The sequence below is a fragment of the Xyrauchen texanus genome, chromosome 3, assembly GCF_025860055.1.
Source record: "Xyrauchen texanus isolate HMW12.3.18 chromosome 3, RBS_HiC_50CHRs, whole genome shotgun sequence".
Classification (NCBI taxonomy): Eukaryota; Metazoa; Chordata; class Actinopteri; order Cypriniformes; family Catostomidae; genus Xyrauchen; species Xyrauchen texanus.
In genome coordinates this window covers 13,867,434-13,881,355 of record NC_068278.1, presented here as the reverse complement: position 1 = coordinate 13,881,355, position 13,922 = coordinate 13,867,434, and the positions used below count along the sequence as shown (strand labels likewise).

The window sequence follows — 13,922 nt, the reverse complement described above, 5'->3', positions numbered from 1 at the left end:
ATTTAAAAATTTTATATATATATATATATATATATATATATATATATAAATATTCAGATAATTAAAATGCTTTACATTCCTGTAGCAGAAGAGTTCATCATTGATAAGGCCATACAAAAAGCAGCTTTAGAATACAATGTATTGTTTACTACCATATCACTGATCATAAGTCAATCATTGGCAACAATTCACAGCAATCCATTTCACAAGTGAATTTGTCAATCAGTTGGAGATATATTATGAGGGCTTGTTTAAGGGCCTGTCAATTTACACCAACGTCGGACATCTCGGGCGTGTTGCATCATAAACTTTAAATGTTTAGGTCACTGTGTCAAGTTAAATATAGTTTAATACTCAATCTTTAAACACATCTTGAGATCCCTTAGATCGCATTTGCACTCCTTCGATTGTTTAGAATGCAAGAACGTAATGCATGTTTGTGTTGTTCTGCCTACTGAAGTGTTTCTTCACTGTATAAACTGTGCGTTGCTCATACAGCTGAAATTTCACTTACTGCCCTCTGGAGTAAACAGGTGGTACTACAAGCTGGCATTTGTTCAGGAATCTTCCTTATTATGGTCCGTGGGCATGCGATTAATTGCGTTAATTTTTTTAACGCATTAATTTTGGTAAAATTAATCGTACTGAATTAATGTATTAAATCGACAGCCCTAATATATATATCAGAATCAGAATCAGAATCAGCTTTATTGCCAGGTATGTGTACTCAGGATTGTACATTGCTCACGATGTACTTACAAAAATACAAAACACAATAATAAAATAAAATAAGTCACAGGCTACAGTGTAGACAACACAAATATACACACAATGAAATCAAACAATATAGACATATTGCCAAATAGTGCAGTGATCAGAGTGCAAAGGATGCAGGAGTAAAGTTATTATTATCATTATTATGTACATGTCGGAGGTGGATGTGATATACAGGTACACATACATGCATACATGCATACATGTGCACAGTCCGATGAAGCATAGTGCAAAGAATGCTGGAATAAATAGTATAGGTATTTTGTGCAGGAGTTGTGACTTGAGGTAGGTGGATTGGTATACAGTATATACAATATGACAATATAACAATATGAACAGTATGAACATTATGAACAGCTCTGAAATAGAGGATGATTAATAAAATAAAGTAGTATATATACATACAGTATATATACTACTTTATTTTATTAATCATATGTTAGACAGAATAAGGAACTGACAGTGTCGGACATCATTCACTTTCATATATATGAAAGTGAATGATGTCCGACACTGTCAGTTCCTTACATTCTGTCTAACATATTTTGTTTTCCACAGATACAAAGGTTCACACGAGTTTGTAACAACATGAGGAAATGATAACGGAATATTCAATTATGGTTGAGCTATCACTTTAAAGGGTTAGTTCACCCAAAAATGAAAATTCTCTCATCATTTTCTCACCCTCATGCCATCCCAGATATATATGACTTCCTTTCTTCAGCAGAACACAAATAATGATTTTTAGAAGAATATTTCAGCTCTGTAGGTCAGTACAATGCAAGTGAAGGGGTGGCAAAATTGTGATGCTCCAAAAAGAACATAAAGGTATCATAAAGGTAATCCATACAACTCCTGTAGTTAAATCCATATCTTCAGAGGTGATATGATAGGTGTGGGTGTGAAACATGTTAATATTTAAGTAATTTTTTGCTAGAAGTTCTTCTCCCAGCCCAGCAGGGGGCGATATGCAGAGAAGAATATAATAATATTTATATATCATAAAAAACACAAGAAGAAGAATGTGAAAGTGATCGGTTTCTAACCCACACCTATCATATCGTTTCTGAAGATATTGATTTAACCACTGGAGTTTTATGGATTACTTTTATACTGACTTATTTGTTTGTTTGTTTTTAGCTTAAAATGTTTGGCACCCATTCACTTGCATTATATGGATCAAAAGAGCTGTGAAATTCTTCTAAAAATCTTCATTTGTCTTCAGCAGATGAAAGAAAGTCATACAAATCTGGCATGAGAGAATTTTCATTTTTTGGTGAATTATCACTTTAAAGGCTCTTATCAGATCTGGATGCATTTGTCAATAAGAAGAAGAGTAAATGTTGCACATTACTACCCACATCTGACAATGAATGTTGTAATTTAGCTTTTCATTCCATCAAGGTTTGCCTGCTTTGTGCCACTAGTCATCAACACATCATGGGGGCTGCAATGAGCGATACTCTCTTCCATTCTGTGTCATGATAATGGATAACCCTGCATTGTCCTGGCCCCTCAGGCCTAACAGATGCGAGTTACAAGTGATGGGGGTGGGGGGTTAGGCCAGTCCGGTCTGAATCTGGCAGGGGAGGAGTATGACGAGGAGGAGGGTGTGGCTGGGCTGTGAGGGTGCATGGCCAGCACTGATTCAACTAATCAGCGGGAGAGAAAGATAAACTGGAGCCGAAGATGCCAGTTTGGGAAAGAGAGATACAAACACGGTTGCGCTGTGTGTGTGTTTATGTTTGTTTCATGTTGTTTTAAGTTCAGTTACATCATTAAAGTTATGTTGACTGTCATGCTGGTTCCCGCCTCCTCCTTGCCCTTCCTGAACTCTCTCAAATCTCAATTACGGTGCAGAACATCTTGATGCGCCAGTGTGAAAATGCGCATGCACAAATTACATTTCAGACAAGAGAAAATCGGAATTTTTCAAAATAATTTCCTACTCCCTAAAAGTATTAATGAAATAAGTGTCCTGACATATCTCACCACTCTCTGTGACATTCTAGACTCTGTAAACAGCAAACAAAAATTTGTCCGCAGGCCGCGGTGTCAGTGAGTGAGACAAAGACACCCAAGAGCAGAGGAACAGTACAAAGGATTTATTGTCAATAAATTGTAACTTCAACTAGGATTGCGAAGAGTGGAGAACCCAGCACCGGCCGCAGCAAGCAGAAGATCGTGTTTGTTGATGCGTGCGTGCCATGGGCGCACAGTGAGCAGATCCGTGACATGAAGAGTGTAGGCAAGTGTATGTGTCATGATAGTCAGGAGCAGGTCCGTGAGGAAACCTCCACTTATGTGTTGTGAGTGCAGAGAAAAAGCACACAGCAAACTGGAAGGTAACCACTCTCCCGACATGCAGGCAGAGATGAGGAATCCTCCGTTGAAGATTTGTTTAGTGCAGAGAATAAGCGTAGAGCAAACTGGAAGATAACCACACTCCCGACACGTGGGCAGATATGGGCAACTAAACAGATACAAGAGACAGGACCAACTAGGCAAAGAGAGCGAGGTAAGTTACTTCACACTAAACAACAATCTAGCAAAGATACTGACACAACGAAGGGATTAAGTAGGCAGTGTATCAGTGGAGAACTAAGTGCCGCTAGCACAATAATTACGTGGCTAATCCACCGGCTCAGTCTCGTTAAAATAGCTTACAGTACCTTTGAGTTTAAGTCTATTTCTCACTCAGAATATTGTGCACGAGTTATATGGACATTTTTGCGATAAATTTATTGTGTATTTTTGTCCATTTTGGAGCTTGGCAGACCCTGGCCATTGTATGTTTTAGTTGAATGGAATGGAGAAGCATGAATATTCTTCAAAACATCTTATTTTTTTTTACAGTACATGATGGTGAACAAATTTTGGCAGAATTTTCTTTTTCGTGTGAACTATGCCTTTACAATTTACTGTAAGTAAATGAAGCTAAAAGAAAGCCTGGAAACAAAATATGACTAGAGGAAGTATGTGTATTTTTAACATGGTCACATGACAGACATGTGTCCTACAGTGTAAAGACTATATGCACAACCATGTGATTGTGACTAAGGGTCTCTTGACTATTTGTCACTACTTTCTTGCACCACTCACCTTCCAAGCTCTGGGAGATGCATGGCTGGCTCTGGATATAGATTTCACATTTCTTCACAACTAAGCGTATATTTTACAACCGTAAATGCTCAATAGGAAATCCTCTCTTACCTTGAGGTTTAGCAGTGAGAAGCTCCTTACTGATCGACACCTTTCCAATGACATCATCTCGGCTGTGAACACAACCATTTTTCCAGTTTAAAACAGGTTCCCTTATGACTCAGTACATTTGACATTGTGTCAGGAAGCTGACGCTATGGAGGAGTGTCCTTCTACATGACATAGTTGAAACTTTTCAACAATAATACCAATTCTAAAAATGGCTATGGTGTTTAAGCCCCGCCCATTAAGATGCAAAGCTGTCCAGTATAAAAGAGGGTGCAAACATCATTCCTCAGAATTTTCTTCCTTCAAGACAGCAATTCATCTCTCATTTAGAAGCCTTCTACTACTTCGCTGTCGACATGCACGAGTCTGCGGGCGGGATTTTTACGGCAACAAGAAGACTCTCTGCTACCCTGCAGTGTTCCGGCGCACATTTACTCTGCATCGCTGCTTTATACTTCGCTGGTGAACGGGCCGCTTCTGCATCCTGATTCCCCGCAGCGCTTCGGCAGGAGTTTTGTATCCTTATAAGCTATTGTGATATTGTTTGCATATATGTGTATATATATACACACACCTAAAGGATTATTAGGAACACCTGTTCAATTTCTCATTAATGCAATTATCTAATCAACCAATCACATGGCAGTTGCTTCAATGCATTTAGGGGTGTGGTCCTGGTCAAGACAATCTCCTGAACTCCAAACTGAATGTCAGAATGGGAAAGAAAGGTGATTTAAGCAATTTTGAGCGTGGCATGGTTGTTGGTGCCAGACGGGCCGGTCTGAGTATTTCACAATCTGCTCAGTTACTGGGATTTTCACGCACAACCATTTCTAGGGTTTACAAAGAATGGTGTGAAAAGGGAAAAACATCCAGTATCGCGGCAGTCCTGTGGGCTGAAAATGCCTTGTTGATGCTAGAGGTCAGAGGAGAATGGGCCGACTGATTCAAGCTGATAGAAGAGCAACTTTGCCTGAAATAACCACTCGTTACAACCGAGGTATGCAGCAAAGCATTTGTGAAGACACAACACGCACAAACTTGAGGCGGATGGGCTACAACAGCAGAAGACCCCACCGGGTACCACTCATCTCCACTACAAATAGGAAAAAGAGGCTACAATTTGCAAGAGCTCACCAAAATTGGACAGTTGAAGACTGGAAAAATGTTGCCTGGTCTGATGAGTCTCGATTTCTGTTGAGACATTCAGATGGTAGAGTCAGAATTTGGCATAAACAGAATGAGAACATGGATCCATCATGCCTTGTTACCACTGTGCAGGCTGGTGGTGGTGGTGTAATAGTGTGGGGGATGTTTTCTTGGCACACTTTAGGCCCCTTAGTGCCAATTGGGCATCGTTTAAATGCCACAGCCTACCTGAGCATTGTTTCTGACCATGTCCATCCCTTTATGGCCACCATGTACCCATCCTCTGATGGCTACTTCCAGCAGGATAATGCACCATCACAAAGCTCGAATCATTTCAAATTGGTTTCTTGAACACGACAATCTGTACTAAAATGGCCCCCACAGTCACCAGATCTCAACCCAATAGAGCATCTTTGGGATGTGGTGGAACGGGAGCTTCGTGCCCTGGATGTGCATCCCACAAATCTCCATCAACTGCAAGATGCTATCCTATCAATATGGGCCAACATTTCTAAAGAATGCTTTCAGCACCTTGTTGAATCAATGCCACGTAGAATTAAGGCAGTTCTGAAGGTGAAAGGGGGTCAAACACAGTATTAGTATGGTGTTCCTAATAATCCTTTAGGTGAGTGTATATATATATATATACACCAACACAGATGTTATGATCTTGTATATATATATATATATATACAAGATCATAACATCTGTGTTGTTGCTACTGAAGGTTGTTTTCTTCACTGTATAAACTGTGCGTTTTCACACAGCTGAAGTTTCACTTACTGCCCTCTGGAGTAAACAGGTGGTACTACAAGCTTGCATTTCTTAGGAATCTACGGGGGCATACGTTTAATTGCGTTAATTTATTTACCACGTTATTTTTTATAAAAATTAATTGCATTAACGCGTTAAATCGACAGCTCTTATATATATAACTAAAAGACCCGCGTACGTCTATGAGTCTTTTTAATGATGTCATTCCATAAGTGTTCCTTATGCGAGGGACAAATGCCACCGTCAGATCAGCATGAGAGCTGCATTCAATGTCTGGGCCAAGCCCATGCATAGTCAGCTCTCATAGAGACAGACTGCCCTTGCTGTGAAGTTATAAGTCCCTCGTTCTGAGGGACAATTTAGCCTACTGCACCCACCCAGCTGCCTTTTCTGTGACTCTCAAGGGATCACACGAGGAGGGCCGCAAGGTTGAGCAATATGAATTTTAATTTGAGGTGCTTACACATGCCACTGACAAGGAGATGCTTCACGTCCTTTCAAGTGCGGTCTTGAGTGGTCTCCTCTGGAGGAATCTGAAAAATATCAGCTTGATGAGTGGTTCTTGCAATCCAGATGCCGTCAATCGACCACGTTCCACAGATCTGCCCCGTTCTTCACGGAAGTTCATAATGAACTGACAAAATCCTGGTGCTCACTAAAGTGGACCACAGGAAAGACAAAGGTAATGCCCTACTACTCCCTGTGGAAGAGGAGGTAGATGCACATTTCTGCCTGGGCGAGTAGCAGGGTGTGGAAATCAGGCCCTGTTCATACTCCCAAGCCGTGTTGGCTGACATCTGCACTGGCTGGAAAAGCATGCTCAGCAGCGGGTGAAGATGGTTCAGCAGTCCACACAATGGTGGTGCTCCAAGTTTTCCAAGCTAAGCTCCTCGAACAAATGGACTAAGCAAGGCTAACATCCAGAGATGCTTAAAGAGCTCCGCACCGCTACAGACTTAGCGCTGTGAGCCACGAAATCACTGCACAGGCCATTGGCAAGTCAATGAGCAACCTGGTTGTTTTGGACTGTCACATCTGGCTGACCCTCACGGAAATGCGTGATTTGGAAAAAGCCGCTCTATTTGATGCTCTGGTGTCTCCAGCCGGCCTTTTCTGCAGCTCTGTGGATAGATTTACTGAGTGCTATGTCACAACTCAGCAACACTCACAGGCTATGAGACATTTTATGCCAAAACGGAGAAGTACTTCATCACAACCGGCCAACTCCCGCTCTGTCTCGGTCCAGTGCCCGGCTAAAAACAATGCCGCCACCGAGCCACACAAGCCGTAGCCCAAACAAAGGCAGGCGCCTCAGAACAAGCCCTGCGCTGAGGGGAAAACCACCCCATGCAGCAAAAGCACTCCTGAAACAATGCTGTTCCCCTTTTCCTCACTGCTGTTTGTCGGGAAAGGTATATTGCTGTTCAAAATGTTGCTCAATATGTTGTTATGTCTCACATTCAATCACATGCAATAAAGAATGCCATTTCCCAATGGGTGCTAAAAATGATCTAACATGGTTATATGATCCAATTTGCACTTCGACCAACCCGTTTCAATTGTTTTCTGTCTTCCACAGTTCCGTCCGAAGATGCGCCAGAGTTACGAGCTGAAATACACAATCTCTAATGCGATAGAGGTTATTTCAGATGAATTAATAAGCCTGCTTTCCTGCTGTGCGAATGTGTGGCCGTGTCAGAACTGTTTATTTTTTTTTAAATGATCGAGCACGGTCATATGATTCAGTTTGTACATCTGCAGCCTCGCTTTACCGGCGCTTTGCAATCTGTGGTCTGACCACAGGATGTACCGATGTTGTGTGCAGAGATTCAGTCTCCTTGCAAAAAATGTGATAGAGACTGCCCCAGACTGCGACACACACAGCGGGATTTACAGGTGTTATTTCCTCGTTCTGGAGAAGGACGGCAGGCTTCGGCCCATTCTAGTCTGAGATACTTGAATCGCGTACTCGAGGCGCGCCCATTCAAAATGTTAACTCAAAAACAGATCTTATTGCACATCTGTCCTCAGGAGTGGTTTGCGTCAACAGATCTGAAGGATGCATACTTGATGTACCAATTGATGTACCAATTGCACTGCGTTACAGGCGGCCTTTTAGATTCGTGTTTGAGGGAACTTCGTATCAATTTAAAGTTCTTCATTTCAGTCTGTCTCTGGCTCCCTCCACGTTCACGAAATGTATCGATGTGCTGCTCGCCCCACTGAAAATTAATGGAGGCCGTGATTTGAATTACCTCAGCAGCACTACTGAGCGGACACAGAGACTTGCTGCTTCGCCATATGGAAAATCTGGTCTAATGTCAACTGGGCGAAAAGAACACTTTTCCTCAACCAGTAAATCTCCTTTTTAGGAATTTGTCTGGACTCCATGAGCATGCGTGCGTAACTCATGAATGAGCACGTACAGACCATTCTTCGGTGTCTGTCTCTGTTCAAACTGTAAAAACACTACCACTGAAGTCATTTAAAAAAAAAATGCTGGATTTTATGGCGGCAACATCCACTGTCATACTGTTTGGTCTGTTACACATGAGACCTCTCCAGTACTGACTTAACCGATGTTCCACATTGCGCCTGTAGCCTCGGGTGTCACTCTAGCACCATGGACAGCACCTGTCTTCTACCAAAGAGGGTGTTATGCTTGGTCAACTTTTCATAAGGAAAGTGCTGACCACAGATGAATCCAACACAGGTTGGGTGGGGTGTGTAATGGACGCCTGACTTTTGACACCTGGACAGGTGTGAAATGGGCATGGCATGTCAACCGCCTAGAGCTACTGGCTGTCTTTTTATCTTTGAGAGCTTTTCATTCTGACATTGTGAATCACCACATTCTGATTTGATTGGACAACACAACAGTAGTGGCGTATATAAGTCGCCAGAACGCGCTGGCCCACATATGGCCGGCAAAACGCAAGTTTGCATTTCCCCAGTACGCTTCCTTCATTCTGTCATGAGCAAAGTCCAAGTGGACACGGAAAGAGTTCTGTTAATTGTGCCGAAATGGCCCAAACAGTCCTGGATTCTGGAGACGGTAGAAGTACTGGACGGGCCTCCATGGGAAATACACCTGAAGAGAGACCTTCTCTCTCAAACACAAGGCATGATTTGGCATCCCCAGCCAGAGCTGTGAAGCCTACACCTGTGGCCTTTGAACAAAGCACAGTGGACGAGCCAGAATTGTCTTAGTCGGTTATGAACATCATTTTAAAGGCTAGAGCACCGTCCACGAGACACCTTTACACACAGAAATGGAATGTGTTCACCAATTGGTACTTAGTGAACTGCCCAATACTTGAAATTTCTTTAAGAGTGATTGGATGCAGGGCTCACTCCATCAATACACAAAGTTTATGTGGTGACTATGTGCGTATCATGCACCTGAAGCCAGCACCTCTATAGGCAAACATGATTTAAAGCATAATACTTAAAGGGGGCGGGCTGGCTAAATCCCCCGCGCCCAACTACAGTCCCGACTTGGGCCTAACTTTGTTGGTAAATATGCTCCTGGGGCCTGACTTCAAGCCTGTTGAATTGCGTGTACTTTCTCTTAAGACCGCATTATTGCTGGCTTTGGCCTCAGTAAAACAGGTTGTGATTAGCAAAACTGTCAGTTGACAATTCATATCTGTAATTTGGTCCGGGTCTTTCAAAACCACTGTCAAACCCAAAAAAGGCTAAGGTTCTAACCACACCCTTCAGAGTGCAGGTGGTTCACCTTCAAGCCTTTTTCCCTCCATTTAATTCAGAGGAGGAACAGTCTTTGCATTTGTTATGCCCTTTGCGAGCGCTACACACATACATTGAGCGCACACGCCAATTCAGACTGTTTGACCAGCTTTTTGTGTGCTATAGAGGATGCACAAAAGGAATGTGTGTCTCCAAGCAAAGCCTTTCTCACTGGATCATTGATGAAATTGCCCTGGCTTACAAGTCGCAGGGTGTGAATTGCCCAATTAGAGTAAAAGTACACTCAACTAGAGGTGTGGCCTCTTTATGGGCACGGACGATCGGTGTGTCCTTACAAGACATATGTTTTGCAACAGGATGGTCTTCCTTAAACACATTCACAAGATTTTACAACCTAGACGTAACATCTATATCATAGCAAGTCATCTCTGTCTAGAGCACTTGCTATTTCATTGGTCAATCTTATACTTATGCCCCTCTTTTTAAGTATGGGCTCCCTGATGTTTTACACAACCGCCTGCATTCAGACAGTCACAGGCACTTTCATTACAAATAAACTTCCTTTCTGACTGGGTTTGTGAAGGGGTTCATTAATACTATATGATATTCATATATCCATTCTGAGTGTTCCCCTCCTGGTCCACCATTAGGGTCACTTGCGGCATTCTCATGTCGGTCACCTGCGGCGTCCCCATAGCGTCACCTTCCTGATGCAATGTCAAGTGTACTGAGTCGTAAGGGAATATCTTGGTTACATAAGAAACCTTGGTTCCCTGAATTGAAGGGAACGAGACATTGCATAATCTGGCCGCACTACAGACTCAAAGTTCTTTGAGGTGCAAGTGATGTGCTCTTGTCCCTCAGTCAGAAAATTCTGAGAAATGGTGTTTGCGCACCCGCTTTTATACAGGACAGGTTTGCGCCTATAAGGGCAGGGCTTAAACACCCTAGCCAATTTTAGAATTGGCATTATTGTAGAATGGTTTCAACTAGGTTTTATAGAAGGACACTCCCCCATAGTGTTAGCTTCCTGACGCAATGTCTCGTTCCCTTCGTCTCAGGGAACCGAGGTTACATACGTCACCGAGACATTTAGTAAAACACTGGATTGTACAAAAGACAGTGTGATTTCACTGTTTTGGACATGACAGACATAACTTAATTCTAAGCTTTTTACATACCTTATATTAAACAATGCACAGGTACATTTCTGTTACAATTAACCAACAATTAAAGGTGAAGTGTTAGGTTTTGGCATAACAAGTGGTACTAAACAGAACTGGTTCATCAGCACTGTATGGGTGAGAGAGACGGGTCCTACTCTGCTCTCGCACTGCGGCTGGCGGCAGAAAAGCTGTGTGGTATGATCGCTAAAATCCACAGTTTACTATTTAAAATAGCCATGTTTCAGTTTACACCCTGTATAGCTCTGCCTGCAGCCTGTGTAGACAGAGTGTTTTAGCATTACCAACTGTCTCGTATAATATAGAATGGTCACATATTTTAAGGTAGCAGTCTTGCATCCCATATTAAATCCAAATAAATCATGTACAGTCTACATAAAATTACCTGGACTGACAGTTTTTTAAGTCTCATTCAAGAGCCGTTCAGTCTAATTTGCAAATCATATAGATTTCTTAAAAAAGGGTGCTGTAATGTATGTGTGAGAGGAAACCAGTGAATGCGTGAGTGTTAAATTTGTGTGTGTGAGAGGTAAAAGCAGTGAATGTGCGAGTGCTCTATGTGTGTAAGAGAGAGGTAAATTGGTAAATGCATAAGCATTATATATGTGTGTCAGAGAGGTAAAGAAGTGAATGTGCGACTGTTATATTTGTGTGAGGGGTAAAAGCACTGAATGTGTGAGTGTTATGTGTGTGAGAGGTAAACCAGTGAATGAGTGAGCATTATGCATTAGTTTAAGAGGTAAAAGAAGTGAATGCATTGTGAGTGGTATATGTGTATACGTTTCTGATTATGTGCATGCATTTTGTGTATATAAGCAAGTGATTCAGGTGAATTTGCAAGCATTATGTGTGAACGTTTCTTGTGAATGTGCACGCATTTTTTTGTGTATATGCAAGCGTTTCACGCAAATGTGAATGCGTTTTTTGTGTATGTGTGAGCATTTCATGCAAATTTGCATGGATTTTGTGTGTATGTGTGAACATTTCTTATGAATGTGCATGCATTGTGTGTGTGTATTTGCAAGCATTTCAAATGAATGTGGATGTATTTTGTGTGTATGTGCAAAAGTTTTATGTGCATGTGTTTTGTGCGTATGTGGGCATTTCATGTGAATGTGCTTGCCTTTTGTATGTGCGAAAGTTTTTTGTGAATGTGCATGCGTTTTGTGTGTGTATATGAAGCATTTCTTGTGAATGTGCATACGTTTTGTGTGTATGTGTGAAAATTTAATGTGAATGTGCATGTAATTTATGTGTATTTGTGGAAAAAAATTTTAATGTGCATGCGTTTTCTGTGTATATGTGAGCATTTCATGTGAAAGTGCATGTGTTTTGTGTGTATGTGCGAACATTTATATGTGTGTGTGTGCAAGCGTTTCATGTGAATGTGCATGCATTGTTTGTGTATATGCAAGCATTTCATGTGAATGTGCATGTGTTTTGTGTTTATATGCAAGTTTTTCATGTGAATGTGCATTTGTATTGTATATTTGCAAATGCTACATGTGAATGTGCATGCGCTTTGTGTGTGCATGCATTTTGTGTGTATATGCAAGCATTTCTTGTGAATGTGGATGCATTTTGTGTGTAAATGTGAGCATTTCATGCAAATGCGCATGCGCTTTGTATGAATGTGCCAACATTTCATGTGAATGTACATGTGTTTTTTGTGTATGTGCGAGAATTGAATGCGAATACGTTTTGTGTGTATGTGTGGACAATTTATGTGAATGTGCATGCGTTTTGTGAGTATATGCAAGTGTTTCATGTAAATGTGCATTTGTATTGTGCATGTGCAAATGTTTCATGTGAACGTGCATGCATGCATTTTGTGAGTAAATGCGAGTGTTTCATGTGAATGTGCATGTGTTTTGTGTGTATTCGTGAACATTTTATTTGTGAATGTGCATGCGTTTTGTGTGTATTCGTGAACATTTTATTTGTGAATGTGCATGCGTTTTGTGTGTATATGTGAGCGTTTCATGTGAATGTGTTTTGTGTGTATTCGTGAACATTTTATTTGTGAATGTGCATGCGTTTTGTGTGTATATGCGAATGTTTCATGAAAATGGGCATAAGTTTTGTGTGTATATGCCAACATTTCATGTGATTGTACATGTGTTTTTGTTTATGTGCAAGAATTAAGTGAAAGTATTTAATGCGAATGCGCATGCGTCTTGTGTGTATGTGTGAGATTTCATGTGAATGTTCATGCGTTTTGTGTGCATGTGTGAACATTTTATTTGTGAATGTGCATCTGTTTTGTGTATATGAGAGTGTTACATGCGAGTGAGTTTTTTGAGTATTTGCGAACGTTTCATGTATGTGTTTTGTGTGTAAATGTGAGTGTTCAGTGTATATACAAGAGGGTAAGTTTGACTAAGGCCTAAACGATACCTCATATGAGACCCATATGTTATGCACCCAAGTATTATACTTGGGATTAGGGGTTTGTTCAGATCCCTAGGGATGCACCGAAATGAAAATTCTGGGCCGAAACCGAAAATCCAGGATGCACTTGGCCGAAAACCGAAACCGAAACCGAAATTTTTACCTATTTAAAAAAAAAAAATGTTGTGTATAATTGTATTAATTTTATACTTTTTCATTAATTTCATGAATTTAATGAATCTGAATTGAAAAACTACAAACCAATAAAATAAATCACACTTTTATTGAAAGTAACACCAAAATTGGGCAAAAAATATATTAAATATTATTCTTCTTTCAGTTCTGTAAAAATCAAATTTTACAGATTTTATTAACAATTATCCAAATAATGTAAAGTTTTAGAAAACTATTATATGAAAAACAACAGTCAAGAAATGAACTTAGCTAACATCTTTCAAAAAGTTTAAATATGCAACAGTAATTTTAATTAAAACAAAAGGCAGAACACAGAATGGCAGAGGGCCTCTATTCCACTGATCTATATAGAACTATAATATATAATTATATATATAGATCAGTGCTCTATTCTGTTTATGTAAACATATGTACACTTTAAGTGAAAATGATTGTGCAAACAACAGTGCAATACAGCAGTAATTGAACTAAATCCAAAGGCAACTGTAAACGACAGATGTATCCTCAAGTGAAGAACAAGTGTAATGTAATTGC

At 40.7% G+C, this 13,922-nt stretch overlaps 1 protein-coding gene across 1 annotated transcript in view; it reads right to left on the bottom strand.

Moving 5' to 3' along the window:
• The window catches only part of LOC127629448 (ras GTPase-activating protein 4-like), a 72,960-nt gene that overhangs the window by 50,492 nt on the left and 8,546 nt on the right, over positions 1 to 13,922 (bottom strand). Inside the window, exon 4 of the mRNA XM_052106556.1 lies at positions 3,988 to 4,049. Within this exon, the coding sequence (XP_051962516.1) occupies positions 3,988 to 4,049 (62 nt within the window). The remainder of the gene's footprint in view (positions 1 to 3,987; positions 4,050 to 13,922) is intronic.